This window comes from Podarcis tiliguerta, assembly GCF_965153285.1.
Source record: "Podarcis tiliguerta genome assembly, chromosome: 2".
Lineage (NCBI taxonomy): Eukaryota > Metazoa > Chordata > Lepidosauria > Squamata > Lacertidae > Podarcis > Podarcis tiliguerta.
The window spans coordinates 54,915,598-54,933,782 of NC_139535.1; the positions used below are offsets into that span (position 1 = coordinate 54,915,598).

General features: G+C 40.3%; 1 protein-coding gene across 8 annotated transcripts in view; it reads right to left on the reverse strand.

Moving 5' to 3' along the window:
* Positions 1–3,397: 3,397 nt before the first annotated feature.
* Positions 3,398–18,185, reverse strand: part of KDM3B (lysine demethylase 3B) — a 38,040-nt gene continuing 23,252 nt past the window's right edge. For 4 of the 8 annotated variants that reach the window (XM_083429322.1, XM_083429320.1, XM_083429318.1 and 1 more), the window contains 13 exons: positions 18,006–18,113; positions 16,806–16,933; positions 15,551–15,830; positions 13,925–14,181; positions 12,920–13,186; positions 11,613–11,784; positions 11,273–11,363; positions 11,032–11,162; positions 9,552–9,671; positions 8,698–8,837; positions 8,190–8,366; positions 5,740–5,874; positions 3,398–4,628 (listed from right to left, as the gene is read on the reverse strand). In XM_083429322.1, the coding sequence (XP_083285448.1) occupies positions 4,548–4,628; positions 5,740–5,874; positions 8,190–8,366; positions 8,698–8,837; positions 9,552–9,671; positions 11,032–11,162; positions 11,273–11,363; positions 11,613–11,784; positions 12,920–13,186; positions 13,925–14,181; positions 15,551–15,830; positions 16,806–16,933; positions 18,006–18,113 (2,087 nt within the window). In that variant the 3' untranslated portion in view covers positions 3,398–4,547. Of the gene's footprint in view, positions 4,629–5,739; positions 5,875–8,189; positions 8,367–8,697; positions 8,838–9,551; positions 9,672–11,031; positions 11,163–11,272; positions 11,364–11,612; positions 11,785–12,919; positions 13,187–13,924; positions 14,182–15,550; positions 15,834–16,805; positions 16,934–18,005; positions 18,114–18,185 lie in introns of all 8 variants that reach the window. The other 4 variants (XM_083429321.1, XM_083429319.1, XM_083429317.1 and 1 more) reach the window with 1 other exon arrangement.

Consider the following 18,185-nt stretch of genomic DNA (forward strand, 5'->3'; position numbering starts at 1 on the left):
CTTAAAGTGGCTTGTTCTTCCGTTTCCAGTATTTAAGACACATCCCACTGTTCTAGTGGGCCTTTTTTAAACCCCCTTAATAAACAAAGCACTACAACGAATAAGATACCAGAAGTTTAAAAGATAACCCTGTTTCGTTTTCTTTTGTTTTACAATTTTCTGACATCCAAGAAAGTAAAGTTAAAATGTACATGCATTCTCAGTGGCCTTGCCATTCTTCTTAAAATGTTTTTAGCATATCTTTTTAATGGTTAATTGGTGAAAGCGTAAAAAAGGAAAAGGCTCACTGGAGTCTGCGCTTTTCAAATGTTCTACCACAACCTCAGATGTAAGGTTGTGTCAGATATATCTTGGTCAGTCAATTACTCTGTTTTGCCATGTACTAAAAAATGATACTGAAACCTTTACTACTTTTAACTGGCTCCCCAGTGGCTGAATAAGCTATAAGAAAGAAGGAAAGGAAGAGCTGGAAAGTGCCTATCAAAAGGCCAAAAAGGGAAAGAGAGTTCACTGAAAGCTTCAAAGCATTTCAACAGCCAGTTGGCTGGCTAAAGCATTTCACTGCACAAGAATGAGGATGTGAAAGGAGAACTGAAAGCCACAGTATTTTGATGTGCTCCCATGATGAAATGATTAACAGTTACCCATGGCTGGCCTGCTTAATGCCTCCCGAATGGATTATTCAGCAAAAAATGTGTAATTGCTGGCCAGCACATCTAGGAAGAACAATGAAAGAGGACAAAGGGTGCTATTCAACTAAGTTTTACTCAGAGTAGACCCACTGAATTAATGAACATGACTAAGTTATGTTGTAATGGTGTGTGCCAGTCTGAACTTTTTAGATCATGGCATTGGAATAGGTGGCATAAACTTGATATAAAATATACCCCTAAATGAACTTCCTTGACCCTGGTCCAGTTACTGTCTCAAATATGTCCCAGAAATATGTTCCTGGGCTCCTAATACTTTACATAAAGTTCAGCACAGTAATCTGGTGTTACCAGCAAACTTTAACATCTCCTGTAAAAAGAATGGGTTTCACAACATTAAGAAAACCTTAAGACTCTGGAAACAAATATAACTAGTTTAGTAATTTCTCAGTAAGGGGACATCATTTCAGTACCAAATGAGCAAAATAAACAAAATGAGGAACAGACAGGAACTTAATATGAAATAATGTAACAATGGAATATGTGTTATGACAAATCAATAATCCCAAAGACCCTCTCCATAGCCTAGCATTGGCTCAGAATAATACAAATACTCCAGATGTTCAGTGGCTAGTTTGCTTTCATGGACCCCTTTTCACACTACTCTCTCAAGGACCAGCCTGACACTATGCTTTGCTTCAGGACACTATTCTTCCTCCTCCTTTCTTTCTTTCTTTCTTTGCTTTAGTGTGGGCACTGTGACAAATGTCACACTTAAATTCTCTTTGAGCTTTTGATAGGGATCTTTCTTTGCTCTTTAGACCAAGGTATGTTTGTGTTGTACAATTTGCAACCAGCTTTTATTTGTACCTGCTTTCTTAAGCCGCATCCATATATTTGGCCACATATATTCAAGTTAATCAATCTTTCTTTATTCCTTTTGCATGTGAACTTCTTGGGGCATAAGGTTAAGGCTAAACACATATTCATAAATAATTATTACAACTCCAGCAAAAGGTTCAGACACACTATAAAACAACATTCATTAATTTTAATAGGTCTACTCAGCAAAATTTGGTTGACTATCACCCAAACAGGTGGAATTCAACATGGTGCTAAGGAGGTCAGGGATCTTAATTTTATTGCTTTGACTTCTTCTACAACTTGGAGAGGGCATGTTACATGCTCCTCTAGTATTGCTGCTATATGTTTTTAGTAGTAGCAATTGCATGACTTAGGATACAAATACTATACACACTCAAGTTTATTTCCTAAATGTTCAGAATCTAAGCAATAGCTGAGATTTCCCATTAAAAATCCTATGAAATGGAGTGCAACATAGCAATATTTTTAATGCTTAGTCACTGGAGCACAGATGAGAGAAGTTAAAATCCAGGACAGCTTGAAACCACCACAAATAAAATATGGGTTTGCTATTCAAATCGTTGCTGTGATTTCCACTAGCATTTTTTGTCCTGAGGCTTAGATGCTTGGCAGCCATGATAAAATGTGTAGTTTGGAAGGCATCAACTCCTGCTTGAGAAGATTCTCCTGCTATGAGGGAATTACTGGAGCCTACAGAAAAGGAAGTAATGTCACCCACCAAAACCAGTACAGTAATGTTGGGCAAATGAGACAAACCAATTGCTAGTAGTTATGATGGTGGTATTAACTTCAGCTGTCAGAGACATGTTACGTCTGAATACCAGCTGCTGGGGATCGTGAGCTGGAGTGTGTGGTTTTGCTCATGCCCTGCTTGTGGGCTTCCCATAGGCCAGGCTAGCCACAGAATGTAGGGCAAGACAGGCCTTTGGTCTGATTCAGCAGGCCTCTTATGTTCTAATGATGAGACCATGTTGACAGTCTGGAATATATACTGAGGAATTTCAGCTGCTGTCCTATGGTCAGTGCTGATGAACTAGAATTGTTAGGGAGTATGCATGCAGAGATGAGGGAATAGATCTCTGGGGGTGGCTATTTTACCCCTCGGTCACCCAACAAATGTGGAGAGATGTGACCAGAGCTGCATGTCATGGCACTGATTCTGGCCTTGCACCAATGCAGCTCCAAAAGTATGGGAGCCCAAGTATGCTCCAGCTGCCCAAACCTGGGTATCCAACGTTGGTTGCATGAGGCTGATTTCAAATGAGATTGCCAACGAAATTACGGTATAGCTGTAAATGGATGAGGAACATTTTGCTGGTGGGTGAAGGGAAAACTGAAGGCATTTTGAAGGGGCTTTGCAATTCATATAAATAGCTGAGAGTAAGCACACACAGAGACTTTATCCCAGTTTGAGTGGTATAGATAAGTGGAAAAACACAATGTTTGCTACATCTTGGTTTCTTCTAAGTGACTACAACTATGACATTTTTGCTCTCCCATAGTAACTCTTACAGGGTTTAGCCTGTTCTGAATTGGGGAGTGGAGTCTATGTTATGCCAGAGTGTTTCATGGGTCAAGTTTGACCACATCATACCTGTAAGAGAAATAAAATACACATGGGATTGCTTGACTGGTTCACTGCTGAAACCATGATGCAGTTTTGCTGCCTCCTGAAAAAAGGTCATTATTACTAGGTACTGAAGGGAAATGGTGTAGCAAACCTTGGAAGTTGCCTCTGAAAAATATGCATGAATGCAGCTCTCAGGAGTTATGGGAGAGGAGTGGGAGCTCAGAAGCAAAGACACTTCTTTAGCCCCACCCACAATTCCTCTTGCACAGATTCAGTGTAGGTTTCAAGAAGATTCTACAGTAAATGACTTTTATTTTTTTAAAAATGAAATAACCGTGAACATATTAACAGGCCTGCAGGTGGCACTACAGTACAGCTGGATAGAAGGTAGATATAGTCCCAATGTACAGTCAAACAATGGAATCCATCAGTTCAATGGTGACAATTCTGAATACAACTCTATCAAGCAGGAACATTTTACTGAAAATATTTCTGGACAAAGCTGATATTGAAAATTAGCTCTGGGAAGTATAAGTCCCAATCTAGAACTGACAACTGGTGAACTATTACCTGGTTTGCCAGTTTAGGGAGAGATGTACAACATCTCCAAAACATAAAAGTTCTTTCCCCCCCTTGTATTTGTGGAAACTGGTGTTGGAAGTCAATTTCTTTTAGCTCTCCTCTGGCCAATTGTGCTATTCTGGATTTATTTCTAAGAATCATTTCTTGAAAGGTTTTACTGAAAGGAAGACTAAACACAATGTGCCTTTCCTTGTAACCCAGGAACAGTTGTGGTATTTCAAATTCTAAAAATATCTACTTTCATGAAATACTGTTTCACTACAAACCTAGTTTTTCACTAAATACACATTTTTAAATCCTGGAGCCATCAGGGGAAAAGTGGTTTCTCTCTGCGATTCTGCGTTTCTACAGTGTATAGCGAACTCTTAAAAAGGGAGCATGAAGAACATCTTTCTTTCCTTGGCCTGTGTCAGACTCAGGAGGACTTGCTTCAGCAGCTCCTGGTGATCGCACTCTTTCAGAGTTGGCTACTTAAGTCTGCTAGAGAATGTCCATCTTCACATCATTCTTTCTAACTTCTTGGAAAGACTAACTAGGCATGAAAAAGGTTCACACGTTCTATTCATAATAGGCAGGAACACCACATGGTTTCCATACAATTTAAATTTGCAAAAGGCCACAGGAAAGGGACACAGCACCTTTCATTAGGTGGGAAACTTTGCATGTTATAGTGACCTTCCTTTAGTTTCCTTAGTATTGAGGCAGCATAGAAGACGGTGGCTGGAGAGTGTAATGAATGCCACGGCATCTCTTAGCGAGAAGCGTCTGGCTCCTGCACAGGCAGGTATGTGCGTTCCCCTTCTATACTGTGAGCAAAAAAATGACTCCAGAGGGGGGGGGGTGTTTGGAATCACCAGTTCCTACGACCTAGCCAGTTTAGACTCGTGAGCCTTTAGTGTGCCAACAGCATCTTTCACTGCATGGTAGATAATGTTCTTCACCTGCAAATAGAAGAAAATGAAGACACTGAAAATCAAAACTCTGAACAGTCGTTTCCATCTACTATGTAAGACACGCCAGAGTTCCTCAATTATTAATTCACTGTATTCATAAATGAATGTATTCATAAATGAATATGGGAAGATGTCTGAGCTGCTAATACTTCTTACAAGGATACTGGATCAAACTCGAAAAGCATCCAATAAAATATTACATTCCAATATGAATGCTGATCTCCCTATTCTAAACCAAAGTCAGGAGAACCCCATAATTGCCCCCCCCCCCTTTTTGGCAAAACATGTACACATCTACTATGATGATCTTTTCCTAGCAACAGGCTAAGCCTTTGATACTGGTTTAAGTTGGGTTGCATCCAAAAGTATAGCGTGTTAGTGGAAAAGCACCCCCACAAGGCAGCCTTCCTTATGACCTACTGCAAGCCATTCCAGAGCATCCAGAGGGGTCTTTTCAAGGTGCAGGGGGCTACAGTGAAGAGGAAACAGGAAAGCCCCAGTGGAGTTCTTCTTGTCCTTCTTTAGGTTCAACCCACTTTATAAGAATTCATTCAGCTAACACAGGGTTGCCATATTTCAAAAAGTAAACAAAACCCAAGTTCACAGATTTTTTTTTAAAATAAAAAAATGCCAAAACCCCCCATGATTTTTCAAGTGACTTGCCTAAGATTCAGGACAAAGCACCACCTTTCGGAAATTCCCTCCCATGCGTCAATTCCCCACCCCCCTGCCAATGTATGGCAGCTCTAGCTAACATGACCAGCAGCTAGCTTATAACTTTAGTCAAATTTAACCCTATGCAGTTTTGCAAATACAGTGGTACCTCGGGTTATGTACTTAATTCGTTCCGGAGGTCCGTACTTAACCTGAAACTGTTCTTAACCTGAAGCACCACTTTAGGTGGTGGGGCCTCCTGCTGCTGCTGCGCCGCCGGAGAACGATTTCTGTTCTCATCCTGAAGCAAAGTTCTTAACCTGAAGCACTATTTCTGGGTTAGCGTAGTCTGTAACCTGAAGCGTATGTAACCCGAGGTACCACTGTACTTTCTGCCAAATCTGGTATGTGTTTTAGAGGTTGTTCCATGAAAACAGATGCTTACCTGCAGCTTATCTTCATGGTTTGTGTGAGTGTTAGACAGGTGCCTGAACTCCTGGGTTAGGCGGAAGCAGTGTTTCACATGTTCTGGAGATACAAAATCTTCTGCTACTTTAATGCAGCTATACAGATTATGAACCTGAAAAAATAAGCAGCAGAACCGGGTGCTAGATAAACATCAAAACTCAACAATCCAATGTATATTCAAAATATTGCTTTCTGCAGTATAAATAAGATTGGTAAATGCTATTTCAATGTGTTCATGAGCCACATCTAACAGGTAGAAAGAGATCAGATGTTCAAAGTTTTCCAAACTGCCTTCCATTCAAATAATGACTTTGCACTATGAGTCAAATAACAGTGTTTCATCAATCAGGCCAGATTGTGTGGGAAATGTGTGATTCTTTTTTCTAGGGTCATTTTATATTTTAAAAAATGATGAGGCTTCAAGTTAATACTTTTAAAGGAAGACCAAGATGACAGTAATAACCAAGATCAAGAAAACCGAGAAAACAAGAGTGGAGAAAAACAGTTCTTCACAATGAAGATAGGAATAATAAAAAACCAGCGTTGGGTAAGAAAAGCTAGGAGTGGGACGGATCACTCTGGAAAACAAATTTCTCACTAACCCTTGAATGATGACCAAATGGTGAGATGACCATTTCTCAGCTAAATAAGTCAGGAGGCACAGAAACCTTCTGCCCATGCATACACTCCTCCTCACTCCTCTCATTATGATGTTCTGCAATCTCCAACTAACCAACTTCCTTTTTCATCCAAACCAAGAAACTATGGTTACCAGCTTCAGAAGAAACAAAGATATTTAAATAGTGGCTTAAAATCCTGCCCTGTTCTGAAGCTGGTAGGCACAGGGTACAATCCAGAGGACAACTCTTGGAACAGGGCTTTATGGCTCCCCACCCCCAAGGCCCACTGCTCCTCCATAAGCTGCTCCTGAAAACGGGCAGACTCACTGGACTAGCATAGGAAAACTGGAATAATTTAGTGGGGCCACTTTGCACGAGTCAGTTTCCAGGTTCAGATGAACAGCAAGCTCTGGTTAACACTGGATTTCTGAGTTTAATTGCTGTGTTCTGCAAACTGAAGGAAAAAGGAGGCTACGTGTGAGAGCAGAAGGCCTGTGCATATCTTGGCATATTAGGCCAAACAAAGTTGACATCTGCTGCTTAACTGCCTCCTGAAACAACTGGCAATCATGCAGAAATAATTATCACCACTTTAGTGTACACCTATGCTTTATGATGTGCATGATAAAATTTGCAAGGAGAATTGCACTGTAAATGAAGTTTGAATTCTTATTTAACATATTTATATCCTGTTCTTCTGCTCACAGAATACTCAAGAGTTTAGTGGTATAAACAGGAATGAGGAACCCACAGTTCTCCACGTGTTTGTGGACTACAACTCCAGTAATTCCTGACCACTGGTCATGCTGGGTGGAGCTGATAGGATTGAACAATATTCAGAGCACCATAGGTACCACACTTCTGGTATAAGAGTAATAAAAGGAGACACCTGCAGCAAGCAGACAAGATCCAGAGCTGGGATGAGGGATCAGTTTTAGTTTGAAAACAAATTACCGTATTTTTTGCTCTATAAGACTCACTTTTTCCCTCCTAAAAAGTAAGAGGAAATGTGTGTGCGTCTTATGGAGCGAATGCAGGCTGTGCAGCTATCCCAGAAGACAGAACAGCAAGAGGGATTGCTGCTTTCACTGCACAGCGATCCCTCTTGCTGTTCTGGCTTCTGAGATTCAGAATATTTTTTTTCTTGTTTTCCTCCTCCAAAAACTAGGTGCGTCTTGTGGTCTGGTGCGTCCTATAGAGCAAAAAATACGGTATTGGTTCACACCTGGGTGGCTAGGCACTACAAAGTTATTGAATCCTTGCTAGACTCAAATAACCAGCTGCACCCAGAATCTACAAGCATTTTATTGCTTCACCTAAGAATCCCAGATAGTGAATTTACACTAAAGTAAACATGCTAAGCACATATGCTAATATTTTACTTTTAATTATTTATTCAAGTTTCCAGTATTCAAGGAATGTGGACCACCCCCAACCCTTTCAAGAACTGGAATAAATTTTTGAGAAAAACATATGGAGCTTGAGACCCAGGAATAGTAGACATGGAACTCTATAGTAAGGTACTGAAACGTGACACTTCTGAAAACTAGAGTTCTCTCAGTGCTTATTTCAGCTTCTGGAATTTCACCAAGCACAGTCAGCAGGTTTTCAGTACTCTAAACTTGTTCCCGCCCCCCAACAGAAAAAGCTCAGGAAAACCAACCTAACCAATTGTACAGTGTTTCTGAAAATTCTGTTACCTGTCACATTCTAAAGTTGTGCTCTTTTTGGAACGCTTCATGAACAACTTGTTTTACGTTCTTAAGTTTTTACCCTGCTCTTTTGGGCCCTAGCACTCCACACTCACCTGGTGAGGGGCCCCTGCAGGAATAAATACAGCATCTCCCAGGAACTGCACTATTGCCCAGCCTTGTACTCCATACTCCTCATACAGACGCTTACGGAGGGTCTGGTCCAGGTACCAGCTTTGGTCATGGATTGGATCATGATCTGGAGGATTTTCTTGTCCTTGTTCTTCACCAACCTAATACAAATGTATCAGAGTTTAATGCTCCCTACTTGCAGATTTCTTCTTAATCTGTATTCAGCAAACAACCCCAAGTTACTTTATGATGAAATTCTTAGCTTTGGCTAAGGTGGAATTTGAGACAATAAGCAGGTATGGTAGGAAAAAATCCAAATCTCACAGCAGATATTACAGCTGCCCTAGTCCATTCCCAGACTATTTAGGACATTAATACTCCGCTCTTCAACAAGGTTTTTAGGGCAGTCTAATTAAAATATTGGGACACAAGTTTCATCAGAAAGTATAGAATAATGTGTGAATTATTAAACTCCTGAAACATCCATCACACCTTGCGAAGAAGTTCCCTGATCTTCTCAGCATCCTTAGCAGCATAAATGTGCCATAGTGCCCCTGGCTTCTCCTTTGCTTCATGGATTCGCTGTTTTGTAACATCATCAGCATCTCCCTCATCAATCGTTTTCAGCACCTCTGAAATTCACATCAGTAAGTTGCATGGCTTTCTAGTGTAATGTGTAACAATCAAATGAATTCAAGGAAGCACAAAACTACAGACATAAGAAATTATCTAAGAAAGTTATCCTACTTAATGTTACAGGACAGTTAGGAAATTTGAAAGGACCAAATCATATGATCTTTCGTAATTCTGGAAAAAGCACTAAATTTGTTCCCTTTGTCAAGAGCACATCATTTCAAGCCTGCAAGGGTGCTTATGTATGCCTAAAAATCATATATTATGTTTGCACTATCCATATATCACAAATATATAACTTAAGAAATGCATCAAACTGGTGACATTTGCATTTGTGCACAGGTGATACTTTCAATCAGGACTCCACATCCAAGTTTCATCCTGGCAGAGTTAGCGCCTCAAAGCAGTACTCTGCTTATTATAATGTTCCGCATGATTATTAGACAGGTATCTTATTTGAAGAGAAACTGATACATCTACTCATGAGTAAATTCACATGACTAGGCATTCCAGTTTGCAGCTGAACTATCTTTTTTGTCCTCTGATTACCTTTGTTCACATGTATTACCAATGTGCAAAGAGCAACACAAGAACAGAGAAGAAATCAAAACAAAAAGAAATTAAATGGTGCAGGCCTAATATAAGCAATATTTTGCATATCTAGGGGGAGATTCAGAAGTTAAACCTTGAAAAAGATCATCTTAGAAGTTTACCATCATCATGAGAACCTTCCCCGATGGGAATTCCAACGTACACCATGACGTTAACGGCATCTGACACATCCAAATGCAGATTGGTTGTACCAACTCTTCTGTCTTCTGCCGTTATCAGTCCTACGAAAAAAAGAGACGATGACAGCAAGCTTGAAGCTGCTTCTTATAGGTATGCTTTTTTATGCTACATTCAAAGTATATCACCACACAGAGAATATTCAGCTATTAGCCATGATAATGTGAACAGTAGCAGAGATACTTGATCTCTGCTGATTAGATATCAAGGGTAGCCAACATGATGTCTTTCAGATGTTATTGGATTCTTAACTCCCACCAGTCCCAGACATTAAGGTCAAACGTCAAGAATGAAGGGGTATGTAGTCCAGCAACATCTGGAGGGCATCATAAGGGCACCTGCTATGCATGTTTAACTATAAAAGGAGCCAGACTTCAGGTGCAAACTCCCTATCACTTTGTAATTGCAGCACTTAGTACAAACAGATGATATGGTCCACTGCTTCAAATCAACAAATGCACTTCATTGAATATTTTTTATCACAGCCACTACCACACTCGAAGTGGCACACAACCTGATAAAAATAAAATGCACACAGAAAAACCACTAAGGACCCAGCTCTTAATAGGTGTCCTAGAAACACCAGCAGAAAGGAAAATCCAGGCCAATCACCTTCAGCCAATAACAAAGTCTATTCTGAAACATCAGGTTTTCCCAAGCCCAAGGGGGCATCAAAACATGTTTCCAGAGTTGACGATCAATGCTTCCTTTAGCCCCTTAAGGAAATAGCCCCTTCTTCTGTGATCTATTTACAGCCAACAAAAGCTTATTGAACTTGGGCCAGGCAGATTTACCAGCCAAGATGGACAAGGGTTGAGGATTCTTCTCCCAAGAATCACATCCGTTTATTTGGAAAATAGTAGTTGAAACCTGCTCATCAAAACTGGACAGGCAGATGCTCCTGAATCACATACCCAGATCTGCACCAACACTGGAATCCAAGCTGGAGCAGATGTGAGTGATTTTATCTGCAAAATATTTTCCAAACTGATCACAGCGAGTCTCAGGGGGCTTCTCTCACTGGGATGAGCAGATGAAAACAGTCCTTTTACAGATTAAGAGCACATGGATGCAACTGAATATGGATACGTAAAGTAGTGTAAAAACTCATCTGCTCTTCAGTCTGATGGGCATGGGTCCTTGAGTTCTCTTACCTGATTTGCACAGCATCATTTCATTTTACAAAGTTCTCTTTGATTCTGACAACACTGTCTGATTCCATTTAGTCTACAATTACCAAATTATCTTCCACTTCTAATGACATTATACTTTTAATTAGAAGCAAACAGATTTAAAGGAAACAAATTAATTTTATGACTAACATGGGTAATAATCCAGTCCATATACTTTCATAAGACACAAACTATGAGTAGGGACAAAATTATGCTCTCCTGGTCTACATACCATATGCGTTGTACATTTTGGGACCCAGATCTGGTCGTACAAAGTAGCTTGGCAACCTTGATGCCAGATTCAGTCTTCCATCCCTCTTCGTGTACTCTGGGAGAGGAAGGTTCTCCATTAGGTCCTCAAACCTGAAAAGGGCAAGTACCATGTTAGACACTGGCAAAGGCAAGAAGAATACATTGCTAGAACACCAACAATTCTCACAGAGGCCCAGACCCAGAGTAACAAGGGATCTTGCCTTGTCGGCATCATGTCTCTAAAATCTTCTCCCGGAGGCCAGTCCTTTAACTTCAGTACCATGGGCTGTCCATCATCAGATCTTAGACGTTCTGAAAAGAAATAGTTTTACTTGGCTTGTATGTTGTCCTATTGCTATTAGTTTGCTTTTCCTATGAAATCTACAGGATTTTTGGGGAGTAGGGGAGGGAAGAATGAAACCTAAATCCATAATGAGAGATCTGGTTTTAAATCTCCTGTTCAGCTATGACATTAATAGTGTCATAAGTTGGGGCAGAGACTACACTGATGTGATAGATAACCATTCACAAGTAATATCAACAGAATTAGGTGGCACTTACTAGAAATGACCTCAAAGCCATCCCAGAAGTCACGCACTTTCACATCTGAGATTATGGCACAGTTCCTACAATTGACCAGATCTACATCCTGATCTCCAAATTCTTGACTAAAGGCTTCTGGTTTCCAGAGTTCAGGCTTCAGCTTCTTATGAACACCAGAAACTAAAACAGGCTGTGAAAAGAAAGAGGAGGTATTATTCCAAAATGACAATTCGTAGAAGGCATTTTTTTTAATATACTACTTTATAATCTTTCATAAAAATATAGCCAGACAAAATGAAAATAAGAAACCACTATGTTTCCAATATTATTCATCAAAGGATTTTCTGGTCTGAAAATGTAAGAGATGGAAATGTTGGCAAAGGACCAAGCTGTTGTTGTTTTTAAAAAATGGATTCCGAAATGATGGACTTGTTTAAGAAGAAAAACAACAATTTCTGCAGGAAGGCTGCAACTCAGATAAACAGAATGAACATATATTCTCCACTAATCCTCTGTATATTTTACTTGGCTGCCTTAAAGAAGTTATAAGGAGGGAGCGTTCAGAATTAGTAGACCTTTTAACAGCAGCAAAAATAATTACAGAAACAGAAGCAACTATGGAAGTCACTGATTATATGAAACAACAAAATAGAGGTAATAACAGATATGCTCTGGTTGCTAAGATATCCTTTTGTATAAATGCAATATAAAAAATAAAATTAAATAATGTAAATTCAAATTAAGTAGGTAATCTTATAGTGATAAATTTTAAGACTATTATATGTTGTTATAGGTTATGTATTTCTAATATTTTAGTAGGTTTTGTAAATTTATGTATGGATTAAAAAATCAAAGTCCAACTTCTGTGCTAAGAAAAGCTATTCTAGCTTTATACAAATTGAAATCTATGGGCTGACGACCATCTTTTGATAATACCCAATATATTTACCTTTTTAACAGAAGCACTGAATCCTAAGCTTCTGGCTGCTGGAAATCCTGGTCAACCCAGCCAAGTTCTGAATGTTCATCAGGCATTATCCATATTCTATCTAGTCCAATTTCCCAACCATAGGGGCCCAAAACTTGTTGCTGTAATTTAACTGAATCCCAGGGTTCTAAGAGTACCACGTCCTGTTCCAGAAATGAATTTTTGTGCTTGTATCACACATAGACGAGTGCCATTAACTGTGTTTTGTCCTTCAACCTTAAACTACTAACAAAGTCTGCACCAACATAAGTATCATTAAATAGCTGCTAGTTTGTTTCAGGTACAATGAAAATATTGCCATAGGCAGAAAGGATGTCCACACAACCTTTTTATTTACCTGGCCCTGTTTCCAACACTCCCTGAAGATCTTCCAGTTGTTTTTATTGCTGGGGTCATGGAGACACAAAAGCCTTCCGTCACAGAGCCAAGAATGGGAAGTGTGTGGGTCCAGCACATTTAATCCCATTACCATCTCTTTCACTTCTTTCTGAGTATCAGCCACGTTGCTTGCTCGCTTGGCAGCATCAGACGTCTTCTTATTTTCCACCACTGAGGCAATAATATGATCAAGGAAATTTGGCAAGCTGGCCTTATTCTTAGCACCCTAGAAGACACAAATCCACATAGCAACCCAGGTCTTGGGTAAAGAATTAGAATATACTGCCTGTGCCACAGATTCTGATCTTTCAACCAACTAAACACTTTGTTAGCACACTAAAGTGGCTAAAACAATGCCAAGGAAAGAATAACAATGTGTTGAACCAAAGGGGAACTGTTCCAGAAGCTCTGCAAACGCCATCTTGCTAGTCAAGATAACACCACAGTTAATTGGTAGTTGTTGTAACTATGAGCTCATATATGTTTACATTCACTTGCTTTGATAGAAGCGAATTGGCTTGTTCATCTGTGGGCTTGGGGCCAGAAAGGGGAACTATCTGTAAGATATGGATATTTGCCACTTATGCCCTCATCTGCTCAGGCGAAATGATGGGAAGTCTTGGCCAAAGTGCTGGTGAATAAAGAATGTATAAATGTCTGCTTGGGTGCGGATTACTCATGGCAACCTCTCACTGGGTCTGTAAATGCTCCACTGTAAGTCTACATTTCCTTCTTATAATAAAGGACCAGAATTGATCACTCTGGCATTTTCGAAATCTTTCTTTGGTATACTTGAGCCAAACCACTCCCACAAACCCACCTTTGGGCCAGTGGACAAACAATAAAACGCCTAAATAAATCTTATTTTGAAAAATTCAGTATAGGTTTTCCTACCGAAGAAAGAGATCATACCACTTTAAAGAAGCAATTATCTATACCTCTAAACAAAAATAGTATTACTTACAGTGGAAGCTCCAGAAAAGACAGGAGGAAAAGGGATGCCTGTATCAAGTGAAGCCTGAGGAAGCTTTCCAGGCCCAGAGTTAAGCAAATCGCGAAGACTGGAACCTTCTGTCTTGTTGCTTGAGGCAACTGGGCCCAATAAGAGACTATTAAAAAGCTTTGGAGTTAAAGGGGAGGCCTTTGCATTGGTGTTGAAGGAATCCAATCCAAAAGGTGATTGAGATTCTTTATTGAGAACTGACCTCAGTGATCCAGCTTCTGTGAAAAAGCAAGAAAGGCACCATGAGAAGACATATATTCCCCCCTCCCCCCAAAGCAAGTATTTTGACAATCATAGAATCATAGAGTTGGAAGAGACCACAAGGGCCGTCGAGTCCAACCCCCTGCCAAGCAGGAAACACCAAGGAGGAGGGAAGTGAGACTATGAATTGTAACAAGAGATTTCATAAGCTCAAACTTATCATAACTACCGCTACAATAGTTATGAACACAAAACAAGTAAGCCAAAATAGCAGTTGTAATTGGAAAAAGATAGCAAGTATGAGAGGAAGGAGAAAATAAAAGATTGCATAAATACTAATGTGTATCTTTGGACATTCTTCAATTGTAGATAAAATTCTTGTAATCATAAACAAGAGACTTTATGACTGCTTTTTTAATCAGCATGGAATGGAATGTCTTAATGTCAAAGGGCCAGTGTTTTATGTGTGACCTCCAAAGGTTTAGCTATGCTCCAGCTGGCAACAGTTTAAATTTGTTAGGACACAAATCTTCCAGAAGATTTACAAAAAAATTATAGTAGCTGTCCAGATACCAGCCACTCATACATTTGATCATTAAACACATGTGGAAAAAATGCAGTAAGGAGGTCTCAGTATGAAATCCAAGCAAAATAAAACCCAAACCCCACCTTTACACAAGTTCTTTACCAGTTAAGATGTACTAAGATGGCCTAAGAAATGGTCAAAACCAAGTAATTATGTATAAGTTTTACAAAGCCAAAACAGATAGGTTAGTCCAGAATAATTTTTAATCTCAAGGTTGTGAGTTTGGGCCCATGTTGGACAAAAGATTCCTGCATTGCAGGGGGTTAACTAGATTACCCTTGTGGTGCCTTCCAACTCTACAATTCTATCTGAAATGCAGGTGCAATACTACTGTTTGGATAGTTACCAAATTTTCAGACAGGCATGGAATTCCATGTGATATAACTCCCCTCACATCAAATAAATGATGTCAGCACTTGTGAAATTACAACAGATGTTAAAAAGTAATTTTTCCAATGCAGTTGCAGCGTATGTGAAAGTGACATGCTGCATTTGTTTTATTAGTGCTGTAATCTTTTAAACATCCCTGAATAGCTAAGTACCCAAAAATAATCCCTCAGCATGCTTGAAACTTCACAGAACTATCTGTTTGCCATTTGGCTTAAGAAAGAGAGATGTCCCAGTGTGGCTTATGAACATCAAGAGTATTAAAACAATGTGTCTTGACATGCAAAAAGCAGCCTTCTTGGAGTGTCCCTGGTTTTTTCGGGCTTCTAAATTCTCATCTTCAAAAACATCCCTCTCTCTCCAGGGTGATAATCAGCTCTCTAGCAAAAATCCTCAGCTCCCCAAGAACTTACCTTTTGTTTCTTCTTTTGCCTTTTGTGTTGCTAAATCTGCAAGCCAATGCAGTGCTGAAGAGGGACTTGTTTCTGGACATAGTGACTTGTTAGGTTTTGTCTCCCCACTGTTACTGGTTCCTTGAGCCTCTGTCTTTATAGGCTCCTCAGCTTTGTCCTCTGTAGCTTCTGACTTAGGAATAACATTAGTGTCCGTCTGCCCTCCTTCTGTTGTCCCTGTGCCACTGGAGAAAGCGCTTTCATTTGCAGGTGTGGATACACTGGGATTCATACTGGGAAGCTGCTGAAACAGAGGATCACACGTGGGGAAGTCAAAATGTGGTAACTGAAACTTAAATACCGTATTTTTCGTCCTATAGGGGGCACCGGCCCATAGGACGCACCTATGCGTCCCCGTGCTTCGGGCGGCAGGCTGCTGCCCACAAGCCTTGTGAGCCCGCGGGAACTCCCGCCGGGCTTGCAAGGCTTGCAGATAGCTTCCTGAAGCCTGGAGAGCGAGAGGGGTCGGTGTGCACCGATGCCCCTCGCTCTCCAGGCTTCAGCGAAAGCCTGCATTCGCCCCATAGGACGCACACACATTTCCCCTTCATTTTTGGAGGGGGAAAAGTGCGTCCTATGGGGCGAAAAATACGGTATTTCTTTAAACAACTGAGACAAATGTAAAGTTTTTTAAAAACTAGCAATATTAAGACTAGACACAAGCATGAGACGAACTCAAAATATTTTAAGGGAATCCATCTTCCACCCAGTTCAGAAGGGTCTCCCTAACCTTTGGCAGAACATTGGGGTGGAGGGCTGCAATTGGGAATAGTGGGATGGGGGACTTAGCCTCCATGAACTCATTACATGAGCTTATTCTGGATACAAGCCAATATATTAGATAAGGAGACCAAGGTACATTATTATTCTTTCAAATTTCAAAAACAATAAAACATTTGACACTAACAGGTTGTGTGTATTCCAAACTCAGAAAAAAATAAATATTCCACTGGTAGACATACTATCTGAGGCCATGTAAAAAGGCAAAATAAGTATGAAATACCACATCTTTAGTAATGGCTTTTTCTTTATAATCTCCATTTTCATTAACATAGCACTTCAAATTGCACAAAGCAATAGCAAAAAAATATTTCAACATACAAAATACCAACAACTCTTTTTAAAAACAACAGCCCAGGTCAGGATGCCTAGAGGAAGTGGACAATTTCTAGCAGGATCACATAAGAGATTTTGGCCGTAATAAAAGTTCACATACCTGTGAAATTCCATTGGTGACAGCAGGTCGCAGCACAGATTTATTCTGCCGATTAATACATGGGCAGTTGGCTTTAATTCCCCATTTGCCACGGGCTGCATGAACCATGTCTCCAATACTATACAGTGCTGAAAAGTGAGAAACCTTAGCATCAAATTTTGTAACAAAATCTGAAAGTCTTAAAATGCAAGGACTGGTATCTTCCTGCTTACAGCTGAAATGGTAGATCTTCTAGGCTTTTTACAAGCGTGAACCTATGTTTAAGAGTACAGTGGTACCTCAGGTTAAGTACTTAATTCGTTCTGGAGGTCCGTTCTTAACCTGAAACTGTTCTTAACCTGAAGCACCACTTTAGCCAAAGGGGTCTCCTGCTGCTGCTGCCGCGCCGCAGGAGCATGATTTCTGTTCTCATCCTGAAGCAAAGTTCTGAACCCGAGGTGCTATTTCTGGGTTAGCAGAATCTGTAACCTGAAGCGTATGTAACCTGAAGCGTATGTAACCCGAGGTACCACTGTATGGCTTTTAGGCTGGGAAGGGAGACCCTCTGTCTGCATAAAAATCATTACCTTTGTTGTGACAATACTATTAATGGCACTAATTGTTAGGACACTCTCTTTAACAACTGCCTCAAGTAGCTTTAATAACCTAATAAGCATCCTTGTAAGCGATGAGAACTCTGCAACTGCAGGTGCACTCTTGTTACAAAAATGCATTCAAATAATGAATCCACCTGGCTGGATCTGATGGCAGAAACGAACCACGACCTAACGAGGACCTGGCAACAGTCATGACCTCAGGCTGTAAGAGAGGGAGTGAAGGGAAGCAGGATCCTATAAAGCTCAGCTGAGAAGACAGCACCATTAGGCCGCTGCTTCCACCAACTGTTGTAGCAGAGAGGAGGAAAATGAGGGAAGCAGAGCCATGCCACTGGCACAGCTAAGAGAGCAGCAACTTTTTGCTCCTGTCAGCAAACTGTTCTCCATTCCTGCTGATTGTGATAAGAAATTTGTTACTATGAACTCATGCCCAAGGTTGCTGTTCTCCTCCTCCCTTCAACTCTTTCCCCTTGTCTTTTAGATTGTAAGCCTGAGAGAAGGATATCTTATTATTGGTATTTGCAAGCTGATCTGGGAACCTTTGTGGCTGAAAAGCGGGATAAAATCTGTCAAAGAAGAGAGACATGATAGGACATAGATTCACCTGTGCCAGGGATTATCTGTGTTGGCATGAGATTCTCTGGTTCATGCGACTGTCCCTTTGCACACTTCAACCATGAAAAAACCTCTTCATCACCAATCTCCTCTGTCTCTGAAATAGAAAGACAATTAGATCTTTTAACTTTCTAAATGCTTGCTTGCATGTTCCAGTACTACAACAGCT